Source organism: Mobula birostris, chromosome 3 (assembly GCF_030028105.1).
Source record: "Mobula birostris isolate sMobBir1 chromosome 3, sMobBir1.hap1, whole genome shotgun sequence".
NCBI classification, from domain to species: domain Eukaryota; kingdom Metazoa; phylum Chordata; class Chondrichthyes; order Myliobatiformes; family Myliobatidae; genus Mobula; species Mobula birostris.
In genome coordinates this window covers 231522772-231546913 of record NC_092372.1, presented here as the reverse complement: position 1 = coordinate 231546913, position 24142 = coordinate 231522772, and the positions used below count along the sequence as shown (strand labels likewise).

Sequence of the window (24142 nt, the reverse complement as noted above, 5' to 3'; positions counted from 1 at the left end):
TGATGCTTTTATGGATGAGTTAGCAGAGAGGAAATCAGTTACCTGGTCTGAATGAGATGCATCCTAATTTCTGAGGGAGCAAAGGGAGGACTGTACTATGACATTACTGAGGCCTGACCATTCTCTCCTAAAAATCCATTGACTGGGCGCTAGGTGCCTTAAAAATGCAAGGATGCTGCAGAGCTGTGACAAACCTGTAAGTGCAGATCAGTCATTTTAAACCCTCTGATGTTTATCTAAACTAATCCTTATTGTCGCCTTTAATTCCATATCCCTCTATGCCTCGCTCATTCAAATACCTCTCAAGGTGCTGTTCCTGCCTCCAACAGCATCTCCTTCCAGTTACCAACTATGTATGTGTGGCATCATTTAGCCTTCAGACCCCCTCTTGGGACAGATGAGGTTGTGAGGAGGGAGAGGAACTTATCAGTGGAGGTCAAGGACTGGGGCGGAGAATGAAGATGAATGATAGATGAGTGGATTCAGTGTTAACTGCACTATGGAGGGCTGTAGTGGAGTCAGATTTCCTTGTTCAAGAGGAAGGATTAGGATTTTAGGAGGAAGGAATTCAGTGGGATGTGGGAGAGGGTACTAACTTGAGTTGAACTTGCAGAATTGGTGCAGTCCCAAGACCACATAGTCTACGCAGTAAACATTTAACCATTGAGAACTGGCTGGTGATGATAGCACCTCTGGACTTGGTGTTGGGCTGTGAACTGTGGATTTCTGCTTCAATTTTTGGTCTGTCCATGTGAGTTGGTTTCAGACAGACTGTTCCCTGCTATGAATTATGACTCCTAGGCATTACACATTGATATCAAGCTGGAGGCTTTGTGGATGAGTACAGTATGGTTCTGTCTCACCCGTTACTGTAAGATATAGGAGCAGAATTAGGCTATTAGGCTCATCGAGTCTGCTCTACTATTTCATCATGGTTGCTCCATTTTCCAACCCCAATCTCCTACCGTCTTCCTATATCCCTTCATGACCTGACCAATTAAGCATCTATCAACCTCTGCCTTAAATATACATGTAGACTTTGCCTCCACAGCTGCCAGTGGCAAAGAATTTCACAGATTCACCACTCTGGCTACAGAAATTCCTCCATACCTCTGTCCTGAAAGGATGCCCCTCTATTCTGAGGCTGTGTTCTCTGGTCTTAGACTCTCCCACCATAGGAAACATCCTCTCCACATCCACTGTGGAGAGGCCTTTCACCATTCGATAGGTTTCAATGAGGTCACCCCTCATGCCTCTAAATTCCAGTGAATACAGGCACAGAGCCATCGTACACTCTTCATATGACAAGCTGTTTAAACCTGGAATCATTTTCGTGAACCTTCTTTGAACCGTTTCCAGTTCAGCACATCCTTGTTAAGATAACGGGCTTTAGCGAATCCTGCACAAGGACTCCCAAGTCCCTTTGCGCCTCAGTTTTTCATATTTTCTCTCCATTTAGAAAATAGCTAACCCTTTCATTTATCCTACCGAGGTGTTTGACCAATACACTTCCCAATACTGTTTTCTGTCTGCCACTTCTTTGTCCATTCTCCAAATCTAAGTCTTCTTGTAGCCTCTCCACTTCCTCAAAACCACCTGCCCCTACATCAATTCCATTATCCAAATCATTAACATATAACGTAAAAAGAATCAGTCCAAAAACACAGATCCCTGTGGAACACCACTAGTCACCGACAGCTGACTAGAAAAGGCTCCTTTTATTCCCACTCTTTGCCTCCTGCCAATCAGCCACAGCTTTATCCATGCTAGAATTTTCCCTGTAATACCATGGGCTCGTAGCTTGTTAAGTAGCCTCGTGTGGCACTTTGTCAGAAGCCTTCTGAAAACCCAATACACAACATCAACTGATTTTCTTTAGTCTATCCCGCTTGTTATTTCTTCAAAGAATTCTGAAAGATTTATCAGGCAGGATTTTCTCTTGAAGAAACAATGCTGACTATGGCCTATTCAAGTACCCCAAAACTACATCCTTAACAATCAACTCCAACATCTTCCCAACCACTGAGGTCAGACTAACTGGTCAGAAATGTACTTTCTTCTGCCTCCCTCCCTTATTGAAGAGTGGAGTGACAGTTGCAATTTTCCAGTCTTCCGGAATCATTCCAGAATCTAGTCATTCTTGAAAGATCATTACTATTGCCTCCACAATCTCTTCAGCCACCTCTTTCAGGACTCCGGGGCGTATACCCTCTGGTCCAGGTCAGCTATGTACCTTCTGACTTTTCAGTTTCCAAAGAACCTTCTCCCTAGTAATGGTAACTTCACACACCTCATGACCCCTGACACCTGGAACTATCACCATACTGCTAGTGTCTTCGACAGAGATGACTGATGCAAAATACTTTAGTCAATTCATCCGCCATTTCCTTTTCCCTCATTACTACCTCTCTAGCATAATTTTCCAATGGCCCAATACCCACTCTTGCATCTCTTTTACACTTATGTACCTGAAGAAACTTTTGGTATCCACTTTAATATTATTGGCTTGCTTACTTTCATCTTTAGTTGCCTTCTATTGGTATTTGAAAGCTTCTGTATCCTCTGATTTTTGCTCTATTAAATGTCCTCCCTTTGGCTTTTATGTTGGCTTTGACTTCTGTTGTTAGCCATGATTGTCTTGCCTTTAGAACAGTTCTTCCTATTCCTCTTTGGGATGTATATTTCGTTTGCCTTCCAAATTCTTTCCAGAAATTCCAGCCATTGCTACTCTACCATCATCCCTGCCAGTGTTCTTTTCCAATCAATTCTGGCCAACTCCCCTCTCATGCCTCTGTATTTCCCTTTACTCCACTGTAATACTGATACATCTGACTTTAGCTTCTCCTTCTCAAATTTCAGGGTGAATTTGATCATATTACCTATTTCTCTAAGGGTTATTTTACCTTAACCTTTCTAATTCCTTCTGGTTCATTGCATAACACCCAATCCAGAACAGTTGATCTAAAAAACCATCTCATAGGCACTCTAGAAATTCTCCCTCCTGGAATCCAGAACCACCCTGATTTTCCCAATCTACCAGCATATTGAAATCTCCCATTTGTATTGTAACATTGCGCTTTTGACATGCATTTTTTTTATATCCCTTTCTAATTTGTAAACCACATTAGATTAGATTATGAAGATACGCAGTCCTCTTTTATTGTCATTTAGTAATGCATGCATTAAGAAATGATACAATATTTCTCCATGTGATAGCACAAAAACACAGGACAGACCAAGACTGAAAAACTAACAAAACCACATAATTATAGCATATAGTTACAACAGTGCAACAATACCATAACTTGATGAAGAACAGTCCATGGCACAGTAAAAGAGTTCAAAGTCTCTCCAATGTCCCACATCTCACGCAGACGGGAAAAGGAAGAAAACTCTCCCTGCCATGCCCGACCACAGTCCGACCCTGAGTCGTCCGAAAACTTCGAGCCCCGATGAGCCCTCCAACACCGAGTGCTGAGCACCATCTCTATCCGAACGATTCGACCTCAGCCTCGGTCGCCAGCAGCAGGCAAAGCTGGGGATTTTGAGGCCTTCCCTCCGGAAGTTTTTCGATCGCCCAGTAACAGCGGCAGCGAACTGGCATTTCAGAAATTTCTCCAGATGTTCCACTGTGCTTTCACGTCTGTCTCCATCAAATCAGAATTGTCCATGGCCCCTATTTAACAGAAACGATATCACTTTCACTGGAGAGCTGCACGCGTGCGTCGCGCTGCTATCTTCTCCTCCCGCACATCCTTACTACTGTTTGGGGGTTCTGTATATAACACTCACCAGGGTCTTTTTACCCTTGCAGTTCCTTAGCTTTATCCACAACAATTCAGCACCTTCTGACTCTGTGTCACCTCTTTCTTATGACTTGATTTCAATTTTTACCAATAGAGCAACACCACCCCCTTTGCCTTCCTGCCTGTCCTTTTGATACAATTGTACCCCTTAGACATTAAGCTCCCAGCTATAATCTTCTTTCAGCCATGATTCAGTGATACCTACAACATCATACATGCCAATCTGTAACTGTGCTACAAGTTCATATACCTTATTCTGTATACTGTGTGTATTCAAATATAACACCTTCAGATCTGTATTCACCCTTTAAAATATTGTCCACCTTTTACATTGCACCTCATCCTGTTGACTGCGGTTTTGTCCTATCATCAGGATCTCCTTGCTAGGAGTCTCAGTACACATTGTCTGTTTGTTGACCAACTACCTCATCTTTGGCACTATTACAACCGTATGATGCTCCCACTCTCACCCCCACCTCACCTCACCTGAGCTTCTAGATGAGCAGTGGAATTTGCAGAGGAAGTTGAGATCAAATGTTGAAGTGACTGCAAGGCCTGCTTCACGAAGTGCCTGTGATTGGTGTGCAGAGCGAACTATTGGAGAGAGAGGGTCTGGAAGTGATAAAGCTCAGCAAAGAAGTGAACTCGGTACAGAAGGTAAATGAAAGTGAGAAAGTGGGCTAGAGTGGTGGTTGTGCTTTGCAGAATTACACATGCCATCCTGACAACGTGTCTTCCCACGTGTCTGTGGGCTCAGAACTATCGCAGTGCAGTTCACTTTCTATGTAAAAATGAACAGCACTATAATTTTACTTGCTGGCTCACAATGTGAGGACTGAAAAGAAATTTAAATTGACAAGATGAGAGATGACAGGTTGGGATGGAGGAACTGGAGAAAGCTAGGCTTTCAAAGGTTTGAATACAAGAATGTAACTTTCAAAGTTCACAGTAAGTTTATCATCAGAGTACATTTTGTCACCATATACAGCCCTGAGATTCATATTTTTGCGGGAAATCATGGTAAATGCAAGAAACACAATAGAATTAATGAAAGACTGCACCCAATAGGACCGATAACAACCACTGCAAAAAAAATACAACGGACTGTGCAAATACAAAGATAAAGAAATAACAATAATAAATAAGCAATAAATATCAAGAAGGTAAGATGAAGAGTCCTTAAAAATAAATCCATAGGTTGTTGGGAAAATTCAGTGATGAGGCGAGTGAAGTTATCCCCTCTGGTTTAAGAGACTAGTAGTTGATGATATCTGTATCTGAAGCTGGTGGTGTGGGTCCTCGGGTTCCTGTACCACCTTTCTTATGGCAGCAGCGAGAAGAGAGCATGTCCTTGGATGGTAGTGTTCCTTGATGATGGATGTTACTTTCCTGTGCTATTGTTCCTTTTACCAAAATGCATTATCATACATTTCCCGACACTATTCCACCTACCACTTTTTTGCCCATTATTCCAATTTGTCTAATTCCTGCTGCAATCATATGCATCTTCAGCACTACCTATCCCTCCACCTATCTTCGTATCATTCACAAACTTTGCCACAAAGCTGTCAATTCCATTATCTAAATCAATGACAAACAATGTGTAAAGTAGCGGTCCCAATACTGACCCTTGAGAAACACTGGTCACTGGCAGCTAACCAGAAAAGGACCCCTTTTCCCACTCGCTGCCTTCTGCCTGTCAGCCATTCCTCTGTTCATGCCAGTATCTTTTCTGTAATGCCATAGGATTTTATCTTGTTAAGTAGCCTCGTGTGGCACCTTATCAAATGCCTTCTGAAAATCAAAGTAAATGACATGCATTGCCTCTGCTTTGTCCACTATGCTTGTTACTTCCTCAAAGAACTCTACTAGATTTGTCATGCAAAATTTCCCTTGACAGAAATTATGCTGTTTTTGACTTATTAGTCTCTAACTACCAAAAACCCTCATCCTTGATGAAAGACTCCAACACTTTCCCAGCCACTGAGGTTAGGCTAACTGGACTATAATTTCCTTTCTTTTGCCTTCCTCCTTTCTAAGAGTGGAGTGACATTTGCAATCTTCCAGTCTTTGGGAACCATGTCAGAATCAACTGATTCTTGAAAGATCATGACCAATGCATCTGTTATGTCTTCAGCAACCTCTCTCAGGACTCTAGGATGTGGTCCGTCTGGTCCAGATAACTTATCCACCTGAAGACCTTTGAGCTTGCCTAGCACTTTTTCCTTTGCAATAGCCATGGCGCTCCTGCTCCCTGTCACTCACGGACCTTTGGCACACTGCTAGTATCTTCCGCAATGAAAACTGATGCAGAGTGCTCATTAGGTTCATCTGCCATTTCTTTGTCCCCTATTACTACCTTACCAGCATTATTTTCCAGTGGTCCAATATGAACTCTCACCTCTCTTTTACTCTTCATATAACTGGAAAAAAAATCTTTTAGTATCTTGCTTTATATTATTGGCTAGTTTCCCCTCATATTTCACCTTTTCCCTTTTTATACCTTTTTTTAGTTGTCTTTTGGTGGATTTTAAGAGCTTCCCAATCACCCAACCTCCCACTCACTTTTCTGCTACCTTATATGCCCTTTCCTTGGCTTTTATGTAGTCTTTACCTTCCCTTGTTTGCCTACCCCTAACATTTGAGAACTACTTCTGTGGGACATACCTATCCTGCATCTTGTGAAATATTCCCAGAAACTTCAGCCACCTCAGCTCTGCCATCATCCTCGCCAATGTCCTCCTCCAATCCACCCGGGCAATTCCCTTTGTTCCACTTGTGCTTCTTTCTTTCAAATTGCAGTATAGTTTCAATTATATTATGATCACTGCCTCCTAAGTGTTCCTTTACATTAAGGTCCTAATAAGATCAGGGTTATTATACAATGCCCAATCTAAGATATCAGGCTCGAGCATAAGCTGCTTTAAGTCATCTCACAAGCATTAAACAAATTCCCTCTCTTATGATTTGCCAATCCCCTTGTATATTGAAGTCCCCCATGACAATTGTCTCATTACCCTTATTACATGCCTTTTCCAGTTCCCTTTGCAATCTCAACCTCACATCTTGGCTACTATTTGGAGACCTATATATGAGTCCCATAATATTTTTTTTACCCTTGCAGTTTCTTAACTCCACCCACAAAGATTCAACATTCTCTTACTCTTGTCACCTCTTTCTAAAAATGTAATTCCATCTCTTACCAACAGTCACGGCACTGCCTGTCCTATCCTTTCAATACAAAGTATATCCTTTAAGCTCTTAACTACGTCATAAGTGAGTAGAGCATGGGGCTAAGCGCACAGCCTTGTGGTGCACCTGCTGATTCTGGAGATCAGAGGTTCAAAGGTCCAATTTAGTGTCAGGCAAATGTTTACAAAATACACCCTGAAATGCTTTTTCTTTGCAAACCATCCACAAAAACAGAGACGTGCCCCAAAGAATGAATGGTAGTTAAACGTGAGAACCCCAAAGTCCCCTCCCCCAGCTCCCCGCTACCAAGCACAAACAAACGTGAGCTAGGCGATAGCAAAGACACAGACCTTGCAGTTATCCCAAAGACTATTGCATTTCATCCGGCATTCGACAAACCACAGGTTCTGTCTCTCCCTAATAAAGAAGAGGGAGGTGTCCCCCATTTTCACAGCGAGCAGGAGACCTAACAACAACCCGCTGGTTTATGATGTTAAAAAGTCCATTTTGTCACTTTTCACAAGCTCTATGCCCAAAGATCACAAAGATCAAGGGCCTTCGGGCCAACAGCGAAAGATTTTCTAGGCTCCCCAACGACAGACGTGTCTCCTGCTGTGACAGTGACCCTAGATCTGCCCGTCTCCAGGGCTCTGAGATCTTAGGCTTCCAAACACAAGGCAGACTCTCAGGCTGAACCTTGGTGTGCCTGAAACCCTGAGAACGGGTCCCGTTCCCACAGAGAGCCGAAGTCTGCGTCTAACTCCAGATCAGGGTCTTCAAAAGATGTTGCCAGTCCGAACTGACTGGGGGTTGCAAGTGACAATGTTGAGGATCCAATTGCAGAAGGATGTATTGAGGCCAAGATCTTGGGGTTTATTGATTAGTTTTGAGGGTATGATTGTATTGAATGCTGAGCTTTAGTCAATGAAGAGCATCCTGACGTATGTATCTTTGAAGACCAGGTGTTCCAGGCTTGAGTGGAGAAGTAATGAAATGGAGTCTGCTGTTGACCTGGAGACGATAGGCAAATTGGAGCAGATCCGAGTCGATTCTCAGGCAAGAAGTGATACATTTTTCCGCAAGCCATCACTGTGAATTTACCGTGCCTATAAAAAGTATTCACCTTCCTTGGAAGTTTTCATGTTTTACTATTTTACAACATTGAATCACAATGGATTTAATTTGTTTTTTTTTTGGCATTGATTAACAGAAAGACTCTTTCATGTGAAAGCAGGTCTCTGCAAAGTATATGCCGTCTCTCCCATTTCAGCCGCTGAAGCTTGTGCCATATTCTTTCCACTTCTTGATGAGTGACTTAACTGTACTCCAATGGATATTCAATGATTTGGAAATTTTCTTGTATCCATCTCCCGAAGTGCTTTCCAACAACCTTTTTGCAGAGTTGCTTGGAGTGAACTTTTGTCTTCGTGGAGTAGTTTTTGCCAGGATACTTACTCACCAGACTTTCCAGATACAGGTGTGTTTTTACTACAACCAGTGAAACACCTTGACTGCACGCAGTGATCTCCATTTAACTAATTATGTGACTTCTAAATCCAATTGGCTGCACCAGTGATAATTTGGTATGTCGTATTAGTGGGGTGAATACTTAATGTAGTCAATTACTTTGTATTGATAATTAATTTGGATCACTTTGTAGAAATCTGTTTTCACTTCGAGACACGAAAGAGTCTTTTTCTGTTGATCAGTGTCAAAAAAAGCCAAATTAAATCTACTGTGGTTGTGTTGTAAAACAATAAAACATGAAAACTTATGGAATTTAAAGAGTAGTCTGCAAATACTCAGCAGGTCAGACAGCATCTGCATAGAACTGACTAACGTTTCAGGCTGGTGATCTTTCTGTCACAACTCTTACTCCATAGCTGTGCAGTTTATTTCATTGTCCCTTTTGAAAGATGTCAGTCAGTCTTTCAGGGTACCAATGATGATGAGTTTATTATTAGATTCTTGTGTCAGTCATCTCTAGATCTTTTGCCATCACCCTCATTTCAGTGGTTCTGACTCGGTCAGTGGGTACAGTATGTTAATTGCTTTAATCTGCCTTCAGAAGAGCTGACTAATTAGGAGATGGTTGGGGGACTGATTGGTATCTTCTGATGGCAGTAATTGGTTGAGTGAGGAGCACTGTGTAGCTGTGCATGTATGGATTTAAAATCTGGTATTTGCAATGCACAGGCTGAATATAGAGTTTCGCCACTTGGTGGCGAGCCAGCATATTTGTTATTTGCCTGACCCCTAACTCAAGTTCTTTCATTGAGACAGACGAACATAATCACTGCTGAACTATGCCTGCTGCGTTGTGAAGACCTTTGACCAAAGCTAACCAGTGTACTTGTTTCACCTTGATTGAAATTTGGAAAGGAAGTTTTCATGCTATTTGTTTGGGCTGGATTTGAACTTGGGTCCCAGAGGTGAAATGGCTTTTTGATTTGTTAGTGTCCTCCTTGCACTCGATCGTACAGGTAAAAATTGGTTTGGTGCAAGTTTGTTTCATGCTTGGTTGGTAGGCATACAATGATAATGACTTCATTGCAATGTTTTTAATGTCACCACTACTGGAAGAAGTACAAACATGCTTAGTGGTATTCTGCCACAGTACAGTTTAATCGGTTAATTTTTAACACAATGGACAATACTCAAAGCCCAGTGAAGTGTAATCGACAGGTGGAGGTTTAAGGTTCTTGGTGTCTAATCTTTGCCAGCGTTGGAAAATACTGTGGCCCCTAATCTGGGACAAACAGCTGCTGCTAGACCCCACAGCAACAGGCTGCGGTGTGCAGTTCACACCAGTGGGTACAGGGGGATGCATCATTGATCCTTGTTTGAGTCCCACCCTTTTGGTGTCCTGGTGGGCCAGACACCACCTTCCTGCAGAGTTTCTTTCTGCCTCCACATACAGTCCCCATGGATCAGCTCTCTGCACCTTTCAAAGTCTGTACAAAACAATACACGTTTGCAGAAGCCTACTGCAGCCTAAAGAGGTGCAGCCTGGCGCAAGTAACTGAATTTCACATTCCCACCTGTGTGAGGACCGCATTGGAAATGAAAGAGACATGACAAAGGTAAGAGAGGCCAGCTTGCATTTTGTGTGGATGGGTAAATGCCCTGGAGTTGTGTCGCAAGGGCAGAGGGCTGCCAAGGAGAATGTTAGTGGCCACACTTGAAATGGGTGTATACAGTGGTGGCGGGGATTGGGAGAGCCTGGGGGTGGAGGTGGGAAGAGGTTCAGGGACTCTGCTGGGAGGATGATGATGAGGAGAGTGTTTGGGGTGGGGGGAATAGCTGTAATAACGGAGTATGTATGGAGAATGGTTAGGGGTGGGCTTTAGAGGGGTGGGGAATGGAGAACCTCTGACAGGGTGTTGTGGGATAGAGCATGGTGCCCATTCTTGGGCTTTGTGATGGCAGGTGCTGGGTGTTGTCCCAGAGGGCCCTGTCTGTACGTGAACACTGAACCTGTTCCCTTGTGCAGAATACGAGAAGGCCCAGTCCTCGCAGGATGCCGTTTCCTCCATGAACCTCTTTGACCTTGGCGGACAGTTCCTACGAGTTGGGAAAGCGGTGACCCCTCCAATGCCATTGATGACTCCTGCTGCGCCGGGTGGATTGCCTCCTGCTGCAGCTGTGGCAGCAGCCGCAGCAACAGCCAAGATCACAGCTCAGGTTGGTGAGGGTGGGTGAGCTGTAGTCGGCTTCCTTTTCTAACTCAGAGGCTTCTGAGCTGGAGCTGGGCAGTGGCAGACCTCTCATCAGGGCTGTTTGTAAAAATGTCGGTTTGTTACTGTCACACATACCGAAGTGCATCGGATAAACCTTGTTCTCTGTGCCTTCAATACAGATCATTTCAACATATAAAATATTGGCAGAGCTCAGCAAGTCGGGCAACATCTATAGAAACACCCTTATAGATGGCATGATTGATTTTTTAAAAGTTTATATTTAGAGATGCAGTGCAGAATAGACCCTTGTGGCCCTTCAACCCCCAACAAACTCAGATTTAACCCTAGTCTAATTATGGGACAACTTACCATGATAAATTAACCTACTACTCAGTATGGGACAATTTTCCATGATAAATTAACCTACTACTCAGTATGGGACAACTTACCATGATAAATTAACCTACTACTCAGTATGGCATTCGACTGTGGGAGGAAACAGCAACACCTGGAAGAAACCTGTTCCACGGAGAGGATGTGCAAACTCCTCACAGAGGATGCTGGAATCAGACTTCGATGCCCTAAGCTGCAATAGCGTTGCACATACAGCTATGCTAAATTTCTCCAACTGCCGGTAAAAAGAATTTTCCCCTCCCTTCCCTTTCATTTCCCCACTCAGGTGCCCCCCTTTACCTTTTCTGACCTACCAGTCACCTCCCCCTCTTTTCCTTTCTCCCGTGATCCACTCTTCTCTCCTCTCAGATTCCTCCTCCTTCAGCCCTTGACCTTTTCCACCCACCTGGCTTCACCTATCACCTGCTAACTTGTACTCCTTACCCCTGCCCCCTTCCCCCCATCTCATTCTGGTATCTTCCCCCTTCCTTTCCAGTTCTGATGAAGGATCTCGGCCTGAAATTCAATTGAAGTTTAATTGTTATTTAACCGTACATGAATACTCATGGATAAAGCCAAATGAGTCAATGTTATTACGGAGTCATGTTGCAAAGACACACCCAACAATAAGCACACACAAGATCCCCATCACATAATAAGAGCATGCCACACCCCCCCCACCCTAGACTTCATGCCCAGTCCTTGCACGTACAAGTCAACAAACCTATATCGAATCTCAGTAAAACTACGATGCAGAATATGGATACGTAGTCCAAATCACCCAGCACACTGATAGTATCCGTTGACCGGCCACCGACGCCCTCAAGGTGGATCTGCGGCTTTGAGACCTTGTCCTTGAATATATAGGCATGTATAGAATATTAGTAAAGACGCAACCACACAAATATATATGTATATAGTCCAGAGGACTGGGTCCATTTGAAATCAGTAGTCACCATAACTGCGCTACGCTGCCCCCAGTAGAACATGCTGGTTTGGACGCCTCTCCTCTGGCAGCTGAAAAGCATGTGGCCCTGCAGCTTGAGGCCGGGAGTCCACTGAGTGCAGCCAAAAAAGAAAAATCTGCAGTCAGCAACAAAGCTTGTCTTCTGCCAAGTGAATCCCTGGGAAGGCAGCTCCGATTCTGTTCTGCATACCGTGCCACACCACCCCTGGTGAAGTGCAACGGCTTCAGGCCTAGTCCTCACTACAACCGAGGACCAAACTCCCTCCTTTCACCCCTGCACTCAACTAATAAATCAGCGAATTGAACTTGTGTCATACCAGATAATGTCCAAAGAGGTCTTGCGATCATGACAGCCACTCACTGTTTGACCTTAAGCCTCCATCGACTCAGGCAGCAGGGTGTTGCACAGCTCCTTGATTATCTCCACCAGCGAGCAACTTTCTGATGGTGTGGACCTGCAGCGCTTTTAAGTTTTTACTGTATAGCAGGATCTTGTGATCATTAGAAATCTGTTTAAGTAGAACAGTAGCACCTTTTGTTGACCAGTAGAAGCCACTGCAAACAGTTATGCTGCCATCTTGTCGGAAATGTCAACTGTTTATTCATTTCCGTCGATGTTGCATGACCTGCTAAGTTCCTCCAGTGTTTAGTGGGTGTTGCTCTGGATTTCCAGCATCTCTTGTGTTTATCTTCTCATCACATCAGTGTAGTGAGATAGTATGAGGTATAATAACAATGAAGTGTTACAGAGAAAGTGCAGTGCTGAGAGACACTAGGGTGCAAGGCCATAATGATGTACATTGTGATGTCAAGAGTCTATCTTATACCAGGGGACTGTTCAATAGTCTTATAACAGTGGTAGAAGCTGTTCTTGAGCCCACTGGTATGTGTTTTCAGGCTTTTGTGTCTTCTGCCCATTGGGGATGGGGGAGGAGGAAGCTCTTTTCTCCTTCCCATCTTGTTAGGCAAGGGTGGCTTGCTCTTTGGCCAAATACTCACTGGAATCAGTGTGCAGGGGGTCTTGTCTTTGTGCTCCCTGTGATAGGTGAAACAGCATCCTTGTCAATGAATGAGCTGAGACGGAGCAATACACACAAAATATTGGAGGAACTCAGCAGGCTAGGCGGGCCAAGGCCCTTCAACAGGACTGGAGGAAAAATAAAATGATTAGAGTTAAAAGGTGGGAGGAGGGGAGGGAGGGCAAAGCACAAGGTGATAAGTGAAACTGGGGGGGGGGGCTGAAGTAAAGATCTAGGAAGTTGATTGGTGAAAGAGATACAGGGCTAGAGAAAAGGGAAATCTTGTAGGGGAGGACAGAAAGCCGTGGAAGAAAAGGGGAGAGCAGCACCAAGGGAGGTGATGGACAGGCAAGGGTGATGGAGGTGAGAGGGGGAAAAGCGGATGGGAATGGTGGAGGATGGGCCATTACCGGAAGTTCGAGAAATCGATGTTCATGCTATCAGGTTGGAGGCCGCCCAGATGGAATATAAGTGTTGTTCTTCCAACCTGAATGTGACCTCATTGTGACAGTGTGACAGTGGGGGAGGCCATGGATAGACGTATGGGAAGTGGAATTAAAATGGGTGGTTGCTGGGATCTCTGCTTTTTCTCGGTGAAGCGGTTTTTCAATCTACATCTGGTTTCATTGATATACTCCTGTCTATCGGCCATACCAGGAGCACCGGACACAGTATATGACCCCAACGGACTCAAGTAAAGTGTCACCTCACCTGGAAGGACTTTTTGGGGTCCTGAATGGTGGTGAGTGAGGTGGTGTTCATCTTGCAGGGATAAGTGCCAGGAGGGAGACCAGTGGGAAGAGGGTTGGGAAGCAGTCTCTACGGGAAGCAAAAATTGTGTGTGGTGGTGGGGGGGGGGGGGGTGTGAGGGAAGAAAGTTGTGCTTGGTGGTGGGATCCCTTTGGAGATGGCGGAAGTTTTGGAGAACTATGTGCTGGACACAGGCTGGTGGGGTGGTAGGTGAGGATGAGGAACCCTGTCCCTGGGAGGTTGGGGTGAGAGCAGACGTGTGTGAAATGAGAGTTGCGGTTGAGGGTATTGTTGATGGTGGAGGAAGGGAAGCCCCTTTCTTTGAAGAAGGAGGACATATCCTTCGTTCTGGAATGAAAAGCCTCATCCTGAGAGCAGATGCGGCGGAGATGCAGGAGTTGAGAGAAGGGGATGGCGATTTTACAACGCCTTGTATTCCCTCTGGGTAGCCTCCAACCTGACGGCATGAACATTGATTTCTTGAACTTCTGATAATGGCTCATCCCTTCCCTCCACCATTCCCCATCCCTCTTTTCCCTCGCACTTTATCGCCTTACCTGCCCATCGCCTCCCTCTGCTGCTCCAACCTCTTTTCATTCTTCCAATTGCCTTCTGTCTTCTCCTATCAGATTCTTCCTTCTCCAGCCCTGTATCTCTTTCACTAATCAACTTCCCAGCTCTTTCCTTCACTCCTCCTTCTCCTTCCCCCTCCCCCTTCTGGCTTCACCTATCACCTTGTTTCTCTCTTCCCTCCCCTCACCTTTTAACTCTATCCCTCATCTTTTGTTTTCCCAGTCCTGCCGAAGGGTCTCGGCCAAAATGTCGACTACTCTTTCCATAGATGCTGCCTGGCCTGCTAGGTTCCTCCAGCTTTTTGTGTGTGTTGCTTGGATTTCCAGCATCTGCAGATTTTCTCTTGTTTGAGATGAGACTGGGGGAAGTTTTCAGATTGTGATTAGTAAAGATTTCATAAGATCAGGTGCAGCTGAGATTCAACAGACTGATGCTAGGACTGGTCATATTCAACGAGGTTAAGCAGGCTGTTGTGTCATGGTGAGTTTAGAGGAGTAAGATGTGATCTCAGTGAAACAGAATGGGACTGATAGGCTTGATGTGGAATTTGTGTGTCACCTGGCTGGTGTGTGTGTTTCTAGATATCAGTTCTCTAAGTCATAGACTGTTGATTCAGGACAAGGATGCAAAGAGGTCTCTTCAAAGTGCAAAGTACATTTAATATCAGGTGTATATATACAACTTTTAGACTTGTTTATTTGCAGGCAGGCACAATTCAAAGAAACACAATAGAACCCATTTTTAAAAAAAACATTTGACAAAGACTGTCAAACACCCAATGTGTGGGGGGGGAAAAACAAATCATGCAAACAAAAAATACACAGAACAAGAACCACAGAGTCCCCAAAAGTGAATCGACAACTGTGGAAGCCAGTTCAGCACTGAGGCAAGTGAAGCACTATACTTGGGCTGTGACAGCTCTCGGTGAGTATGTTCACAGGAGGGATGTTAAGGCAGGCAGGAGATTGAGTTGGTGCAGGAAAGTGGTACGAGCATAGAAAATTAGCTGTAAATAGTGGAGCCTGATGGATTACTACTTGTATCCTTTTTCAGAGCTATTACAAGAGACACAAGATTCTGGACATTTCCCAGGCGGGTGATTAGATGCTGAGCCTGAAGGAACAGTTATGTCTGACAGTTTGTTTTGGTGTCAATGTTTCAGTTATTGTTATAGTCAGAAATACTTTAGTTACTGCCGCAGCCTGATTGCAGCACGTTTCAGTAACCTGGCAATGTTAACTGAACTGCCAATTTTAGTAATCCAATTGAGGCAGTAGTTTGAGCTGTTCTCGTGATGTTTGTCTTGTCTTGCCTGCAGGAGGCTGTGGCTGGGGCAGCGGTGCTCGGTGTTAGTGGTCTTTCAGCGCCAGGGCTGGTTACTCCAGCACTTACCCTTGCACAACCACTGGGTGCATTGCCACAAGCGGTCATGGCAGCCCAGGCCCCAGGTGTCATTACAGGTCAGTAACATATGTTCACTACAGCTGTGGGGTATTTTTTAACTGGTTACTGAGCTGATTTTATCTTATAAAATGTTTTATTGTTTAATAAGATGTTGGTTATATCTTATAAGATCTTACAAGAAGTTTATAAGATGCCTAATTATCTCTACTTCCATCACTTTCCCTGGCAGTGTTTTCCATGCACCTATCAAAACCAAGCAAAAGCCTCATAAGTCTTAAACCTTTCCTCTCATTTTGAAGCTATGCCTTGAAGTGTCTAACATTTCTATCCTACAGAAAAGACATTGGCCACCTGCCCTGAATCTGCCCCTCATGTTAAAAACCATAGGATCAAGAACCTGCAAGCTCTGTCTTAAGTATACAAAATGACTTAGTCTGCACAACTGTCTGTGGCAATGAATTCCAGATTCACCACCTTTTGGCTAAATAATTTTCCCTTATTTCTGATCTAAATAGCTGTCTTTCTCCCCACTATTGGAAATATCCTCTCTGCATCCAAGTCCTTTCACCATTCAATAGGTTTCAATGAAGTCACACATCATTCTTTTGAATTCTAGTGAATACAGGCCCAGAGCCAACAAATGCTTTTCATATGGCAAGCCCTTCAATCCTGGAATCATTTTTGTGAACCTGCTTTGAACTCTCTCCAGTTTGAGAACAACATTTCTTAGATGAGGAGCCCCAAACTGCTCATGCAGTTCAAGTGAGGCAGTGCTTTATAAAGCCTCAATGTTACATCCTTTTGTACTCTAGTTGTAGAAAACATAGAAAACCTACAGTACAGTACACGCCCCTCGGCCCACAATGCTGTGCTGAACATGTCCTTACTTTAGAAGTTACCTCGGGTTACCCATCGCTCTCTATTTTTCTAAGCTCCATGTACCTATCCAGGAGTCTCTTGAAAGACCCTATCGTATCTGCCTCCACCACAGCTGCTGGCAGCACTTACCCCTGACATCTCCTCTGTACCTACTTCCAAGCTCCTTCCTGCTAGCCGTATAATTTTCTAGATCTCTATCATTACCTAGTTTTTTGAATCTTTCATAAGCTTTTCTTCTTGACTAGATTTTCAATTGCCTTTGTACACTACGGTTCCTGTACCCTACCATCCTTTCCCTGTCTCATTGGAACATACCTATGCAGAACAGCATGCAAATATCCCCTGAACATTTGCCATATTTCTGCCATACATTTCCCTGAGAACATCTGTTCCCAATTTGTCCTTCGAAGTTCCGGCCTGATAGCTTCATATTTCCCCTTACTCCTTTCCCAACTTGTCTGTTCCTATCCCTCTCCAATGCTATGGTAATAGGGGTAGAATTGTGAGCACTATCTCCAAAATGCTCTCCCACTGAGAGACCTGACACCTGACCTTGCATTAAAATAGACACATCTCAGACCATCAGTCTGAGCATATCCCTTATCTATCATTTTTGTGAACCTGCTTTGAACCCTCTCTATTTGTTAGCCAACTGCCCCTTCCTGTGTCTCTTCAGTTCGGTTCCCACCCCCCAGCAATTATAGTTTAAACTGTCCCCAACAGCCTTAGCAAACCTCCCCGCCAGGATATTGGTCCCCCTGGGATTCAAGTGCAACCCGTCTTTTTTGTACAGGTGATGCCTGCCCCAAAAGAGGTCCTAATGATCCAGAAATCTGAATCTCTGCCCCCTGCTCCAATCCCTCAGCCATGCATTTATCCTCCACCTCACTCTATTCCAATACTCACTGTCGCGTGGCACAGGCAACACTCCTAAGATTACTACCTTTGAGATCCTGCTTCTCAAGCTTCTTTTCTAACTGTCTGTAGTCTGTTTTCAGGACCTCCTCCCTTTTCCTTCTTATGTTGTTGGTACCAATATGTATCACGACCTTTGGTAGTTCACCTTCACACTTGAGGATATTGCAGATGTGATTAAAAACATCCCGGACCCTGGCACCTGGGAGGCAAACTACCATCCATGTTTGTTTCCTGCGTCCACTGAATCACCTGTCTGACTCCCTTAATTACAGAGTCCCATATCACTGCTGCCATCCTCTTCCTTTCCCTACCCTTCTGAGCCACAGGGCCAGACTCTGTGCCACTGTTACTTCCCCCATGTAGGTTGTCCCTCCCCCAATAGTACTCAAACAGGAGTACTTATATTTAAGGGTGGGGCAGCCATTGGGCTACTCTCTAGTATCTGACTCTTGCCCTTCCCTCTCCTGACTGCTACCCACTTATCGGTCTCCGGATTGAATACTAACATTGCATTTGCCTTCCTCTCTTCTGACCCAAACTGCAAGTTAACTTGTAGAGAATCTTACATTCTTTTTTCTGATTTCTGAGTTATCTCCCCATTTTGAAAATAGCTTATTACCCTATTCCTACTACCAAAGTACGTGACCATGCACTTCCCTGTTCTATAGTCCATCTGATACTTTGCCTGTTCTCCCAATTTGTCTAAGCCCTCCTTCAGTTTGTTTCCTCAACACTACCTGTCCCTCCACCTATCTTCGTGTCATTGGCAAAGTTGGCCACAGAGCCTCATCTAAATCATTGACGTATGAAAGTGGTCTCAACACTGACCCCTGCTGTTACATCTTGTAACGCCAAATCATAGAACTATTCGGAAGAAGAACAAGTGAGTCTGAAGTGTGATTCTAACTTTGTTTTACTTTAAGCAAGGCATGCATGTATCATGTGGTATGGATTTCTCATTTTTGCATATAACCCATTATGAACTGGCTTGCCCACAGAAGGCAAAGAGTGGTTGTAGATGGGTCATATTCTGCATGGAGGTCGGGTCACCAGTGGTGTGCCTCAGGGATCTGTCCTGGGACCCCTATTCTTTGTGATTTTTATAAGTTACCTGGATGAAGAAGTGGAGGGATGGGTTAGTAAATTTGCTAATGACGCAAAGGTTGGAGATGTTGTGGATAGTGTGGAGGGCTGTCAGAGGTTACAGCGGGACATTGATAGCATGCAAAAATAGGCTGAGAAGTGGCAGATGGAGTTCAACCCAGATAAGTGTGAAATGGTTCATTTTGGTAGGTCAAATATGATGACAGAATATAGTATTAATGGTAAGATTCTTGGCAGTGTGGTTCAGAGGGATCTTGGGTCCGAGTCCATAGGATATTCAAGGCTGCTGCGAGGTTGACTCTGTGGTTAAGAAGGCATACGGTGCATTTGCCTTCATTAGTTGTGGGATTGAGTTTAAAAGCCGAGAGGTAACGTTGCAGCTATATAGGACCCTGGTCAGGCCCCACTTGGAGTACTGTGCTCAGTTCTGGTCACCTCACTACAGGAAGGATGTGGAAACCATAGTAAGGGTGCATAGGAGTTTTACAAGGATGTTGCCTGGATTGGGGAGCATGCCTTATGAAGACAGGTTGGGTGAACTTGGCCTTTTCTCCTTGGAGCGACGGAGGATGAGAGGTGACCTGGTAGATGATGATGAGAGGCATTGATCATGTGGATAGTCGGAGGATTTTTCCAGGCTTAAATGGCTAGCACGAGAGGGCACAGTTAAGGTGCTTGGTAGTAGGTAGTGGAGATGTCAGGGTTAAGTTTTTTACGCAGAAAGTGGTGAGTACGTGGAATGAGCTGCCGGCGACAGTGGCGGAGGTGGATACGATAGGGTCTTTTAAGAGACTCCTGGATAGGTACATGGAGCTTCGAAAAATAGAGGGCTATGGGTAACCCTAGGTAATTTCTAAGGTGAGGACATGTTCGGCACAGCTTTGTGGGCCAAAGGGCCTGTGTTGTGGTATAGGTTTTCTATGTTCTCTGTTTATGAATTATTAAAATAAAGCATGAATGCTTAAATATTACTGAAATATTAAATGCATACCTGCAGCACATCACGAGTCACCAGTAGCCAACCAGAAAAGGCCTCCTTTATTTCCACTCTTTGCTTCCTGCCAGTCAGCCAATCTTCTGTCTATGCTAGCATCTTTCTTGTAATACCATGGACACTTGCCTTGTTAAGCAGCTTCACATACAGTGGCTTGTGAAAAGCCGTCTGAAAGTCTAGGTGAACAACATCCACTGACTCGCCAATGTGTATCCTGCCTGTTTTTTCCTCAAAGAATTCCAACAGATTTGTTAGGCAAGATTTTCCCTGTAGGAAACCATGCTGAGTTTGGCCTATTTTCATGTTTCTCCATGTACCCTGAAACCTCATCCTTAATAATGGACTCCATCGTCCTTCCAACCATTGAGGTAAGGCTAACCGGCCTATAATTTTCTTTTCTTCTGCCTCCCTCCCATCTTAAAGAATGGAGTGACATTTGCAATTTTCTTTTCCTCAGGAACCATGCGAGTAGCTAGTGATTCTTGAAAAATGCCTTCATAATCTCTTTAGCTACCTCTCTCAGAACCTTGGGTGTAGACAGGCTGGGCCGGGTGTCCTCAGTCTTCAGACTGTTCACCTTTCCAAGCACCCTCTCAGTAATAGCAATGACACTCACATCTGCCCCCTGCCACTCTTGTATTTCTGGCATTCTGCAAGTGTCTTCCACAGAGAAGGTGCAAAACAATTATTAAGTTGCCATCATTTCTTTGTCACCCATTACTACCTCTCCAGCATCTTGGAGAACTTGTAGACTTTGGCTGTCTTGCCTGCTTTTGTTTCTCCAGATAAACCCAGACAGCCTCTATGATGTTGAGATTGGGGCTCTGTGGATTCGGGCATTGCTTCCTCAGCACTACCTACCCCTCCACTTATCTTCATATCATCTGCAAATTGCCACAAAGCCATCAGTTCCATTATCTAAATCATTGACAAACACTGTGAAAAGGTAGTGGTTCAATGCTGACCCTTGAGGAACACAGGACTGGTCCTTAGAAATAATAACACTAGGAATTTAAAAGTTACTGACCCTCTGCAACTGTTATCCACGAATGAGGACTGGCTCATGGACCTTTGCTTTCCTTCTGCAGTCCACAATCAGCTCCTTGGTCTTGCTGACATTTGAGTAAGTGGTTGTTATGATATCACTCAGGCAGATTTTCAGTTTTCAGTGTAACAGTGAGGACCATTGTCTCTTGCAGGTGTGACTCCAACTCGTCCAGCTGTGTCTTTGCCAGTCAGTATCCCGCAGGTGGGGGTGGTTAACCCTGTCCTTGCCACACCTCCAGCAACTACTGGCACAGCGGAAGTGAAGAAGGAAGATGATGAGAAGTTGCTGGACACCGAGCGGCTGGAAATGTTGAGTGAGCAGGAGCATATGAGCATTTCCGGCAGCAATGCCAGGCACATGGTGATGCAGAAGCTGTTGCGCAAACAGGAGGTGAGCAAAATCGGCTGGAGGTAACGTCACCGAAAGCTGGAGCATTAAGAGCCAGTGAGCAATGTGAAGATATTAGCAAGATAAGAAGTAGGAGGGAGAGAGTGGGGTTGAAGTAACTGTCAGTGAGAACCGGTGAGCAGTACAGACATGTTAGCCATGATGTCAGGCAGGCTTGGATGCAAGGGAAACAGTGTGGTGCCTCATTTCTGACTGGGCCCTGCTTGGAGCCACACCCCAGTTCTTGATACTGTACCAGGCAGGAAAATTGGTCTTGGAAGGAATTGAAAGGTTGAATTGGAGGGTGCACAAACTGGCCTTGTCTATGAGCGGAAAGTACTTAAATTGGCAAGATGAAGAGGATTTCTCTGGGTAGTTCAGAATGAGGAGGCATCATCTTGAAATCAGAAACTGGAACTCTTGTCCATCCTTGTCATCCCAAATTGATGACCCCGAATCAGATCCATGTTTGTTATCACTGACATGATGTGAAATTTGTTGCTTTGGGTGCAACAGTGCAGTGCAAATACATTGCTACAAATTACCACAAAAATAAATGGTGCCGAAAGAAAAGCGAGGTAGCGTTTATGGAGTTCAGAAATCTGATGCCGTGGGGGTGGGGGTGGTTGGGAAGAAGCTGTTTCTAAAGTGTTCAGGCTCCTGTACCACCTCCTTGATGGTAGCAACAAGAAGAGGGCTTTTCCTTGGATGGTGATAGTCCTTTACAATAGATGTCTCCCTTGAGGCACCACCTTTTGAAGATGATCATTGGTAAGGAATGTTGTACCCATCCTGGAGCTGGTGAGTGTAGCCCCGTGTGATCCAGTGCAGCACATCCATGCTTGGCAGTAATGCAACCAGTAATTGTGGTCTTCCGGATGAGATGGAATGAGGGTTTAAAGAGGAATTCATCTATTTGCAGATAACCCAGATAACCCATTACCTTGAGGAGTAGCGTTGGGGTCCAGGAAACTTGTTTTTGTGTTACTGTACTGGTGCTGGGCTTGGAGGGTACAGTCAGGTCCATGCCATGACATTGTAGCCTACAATAACTGGTGCTTCTTGTTTCAGTCTACAGTGATGGTCTTGCGGAATATGGTGGGTCCCGAGGACATTGATGATGATCTGGAGGGCGAAGTAACGGAGGAATGTGGTAAATTCGGGGCTGTGAACCGTGTGATCATCTACCAGGAGAAGCAGGGCGAGGAGGAGGATGCCGAGGTGATTGTTAAGATCTTTGTGGAATTTTCCATGGCTACGGAGATGCACAAAGCCATCCAGGCTCTTAATGGGCGGTGGTTTGGAGGACGGAAGGTGGTTGCAGAAATCTATGATCAGGATCGGTTTGATAACAGTGACCTGTCTGCATGAACTCGAGGGCATGGCGAACTGTGGTGAAAAGATGTGGGCTCAGCTGTGGTTCAGGGACCACATTCAGCAGCTGATGTCCCATCACCCACTCGAAGCTGGGACCTCGGGCTACTGCACATGGACCCAATGCGTTTCCACTTCGTCAACTGACACAGTGCTGTGTTTGCCTCCTTGTTACACTCTGCTGTTTCTCCACTCAGCCTCAAAACCCGGTGGACCAAGGTGCAGACTTGTAACAATGTGGAGCTCAGCCCGGACCACCCAGTTTATCCTGGTGAACGTGTCACTGGTTGGATGAATTATTTCAGTGGGTGAGAATCACAGAATGTTTAGGGTTTGTTGCCCTAGATGAAGCTATGGACTTGGGCTCTCTGGTGATTTTTGACGCAGAGTTCAGGTCCATGGCGTCAGCACAGAACATGTGGATTTGGCCTAGATTCACAGACTGCTCTCCAGGTGGTTAATTCAGTATGAGTATTTTTTTTTAAAAACTCTGTTTTGGCTGCAAAGATGTGGACATTGTAGGCAAGTTACTGTTTCATTTCTATTAAAGAAATTATTGAATAAAAACACTTGCAGTGATTGCCTCGTCTGTTCTGGCAGTAACTGGAAAGAATGGAAAGAAGATTTATGAAGATGTTGCCAGGACTGAGGTACAGCAAGAGTTTGGACAGGTTAGGACTTTATTCCTTGGAGTGTGGAGGACTGAGCATGGCCTTAGAGGTATATAAAATCACGAGGGGCATACGCTCAGCCTTTTTCTCCAGGAAAGGAACGCAAACATGAGGGCATAAGATGAAGGTGAGGGGACCCGAGGATCAACTTAAGAGGGTGAGAGCTATGTGGAATAAGCTGACAGAGGAAGTAGATGAAGCAGGTATAATTGAGAGTTAAAATTTTTATTGTTACAATATTGTTAAGTTTTTATTGTTATAAACAGTGTAGATTAGGCCCTTCCAGCCACAACATCCCAGGAATCCCAAAATCCTGATTAACCTTAACCTAATCATGGGACAAATTACAATGACAAAACAGCCTTCCTGGTATGCTGTTGGACTGAGAAAGGAAGCTGGAGCACCTAGAGAAAACCTATGCATTCTATGGGGAGGACATACAGCTACTTCTTTTGGAAAAGTACTGGAACTGAACTCTGGAATGCCCAGCGCTGTAATTGTACTAACCGCTACACTACCATGGCTCCATCATCAGCAGCAATTTCTTATAGATATAACAAAGTTCAGAGTCTAAAATCTGACACATTTCACCATTTCACCTTCTCACATTTATGAATATACCTATGTGGACATTGACATTTTTCAGTGGATCTCCACAACAGTGCAGATATCAAGGGTTCATTATTTTGAAGTTTGCAGTCATATTGTAGGGATACATTACATTCCTCACCATTTGTCAGATGATTCTCTTATTTAGAGATACAGCATGGTAACAGGACCTCTGTTATTGTGCCTGTGGTGCCCAGCTACACACAATCAATCATCTTGTAAGGGGTCTGGGCCCAATATGTCGACTGTTTATTCCCATCCATAAATGCTGCCTTCCCTGCTGAATTCTTTCAGTATTTTGTGTGTGTGTGTGTATGTTCTGAATTTCCAGCATCTGTAGAATTTCCTGTCTTTCTCTGTTTATCCACTAACCC

The 24142-nt window shown here is 44.5% G+C and overlaps 1 protein-coding gene across 4 annotated transcripts in view; it reads left to right on the top strand.

The window, feature by feature from the left end:
• The window catches only part of LOC140195649 (poly(U)-binding-splicing factor PUF60-like), a 71135-nt gene extending 48092 nt beyond the window's left edge, over positions 1-23043 (top strand). For 3 of the 4 annotated variants that reach the window (XM_072254339.1, XM_072254340.1, XM_072254342.1), the window contains 4 exons: positions 10492-10682; positions 15699-15840; positions 20879-21117; positions 22186-23043. In XM_072254339.1, coding sequence (XP_072110440.1) covers positions 10492-10682; positions 15699-15840; positions 20879-21117; positions 22186-22485 — 872 coding nt within the window. In that variant the 3' untranslated portion in view covers positions 22486-23043. The remainder of the gene's footprint in view (positions 1-10491; positions 10683-15698; positions 15841-20878; positions 21118-22185) is intronic. The other variant, XM_072254341.1, reaches the window with a different exon arrangement.
• The last annotated feature ends 1099 nt before the right edge of the window (positions 23044-24142 follow it).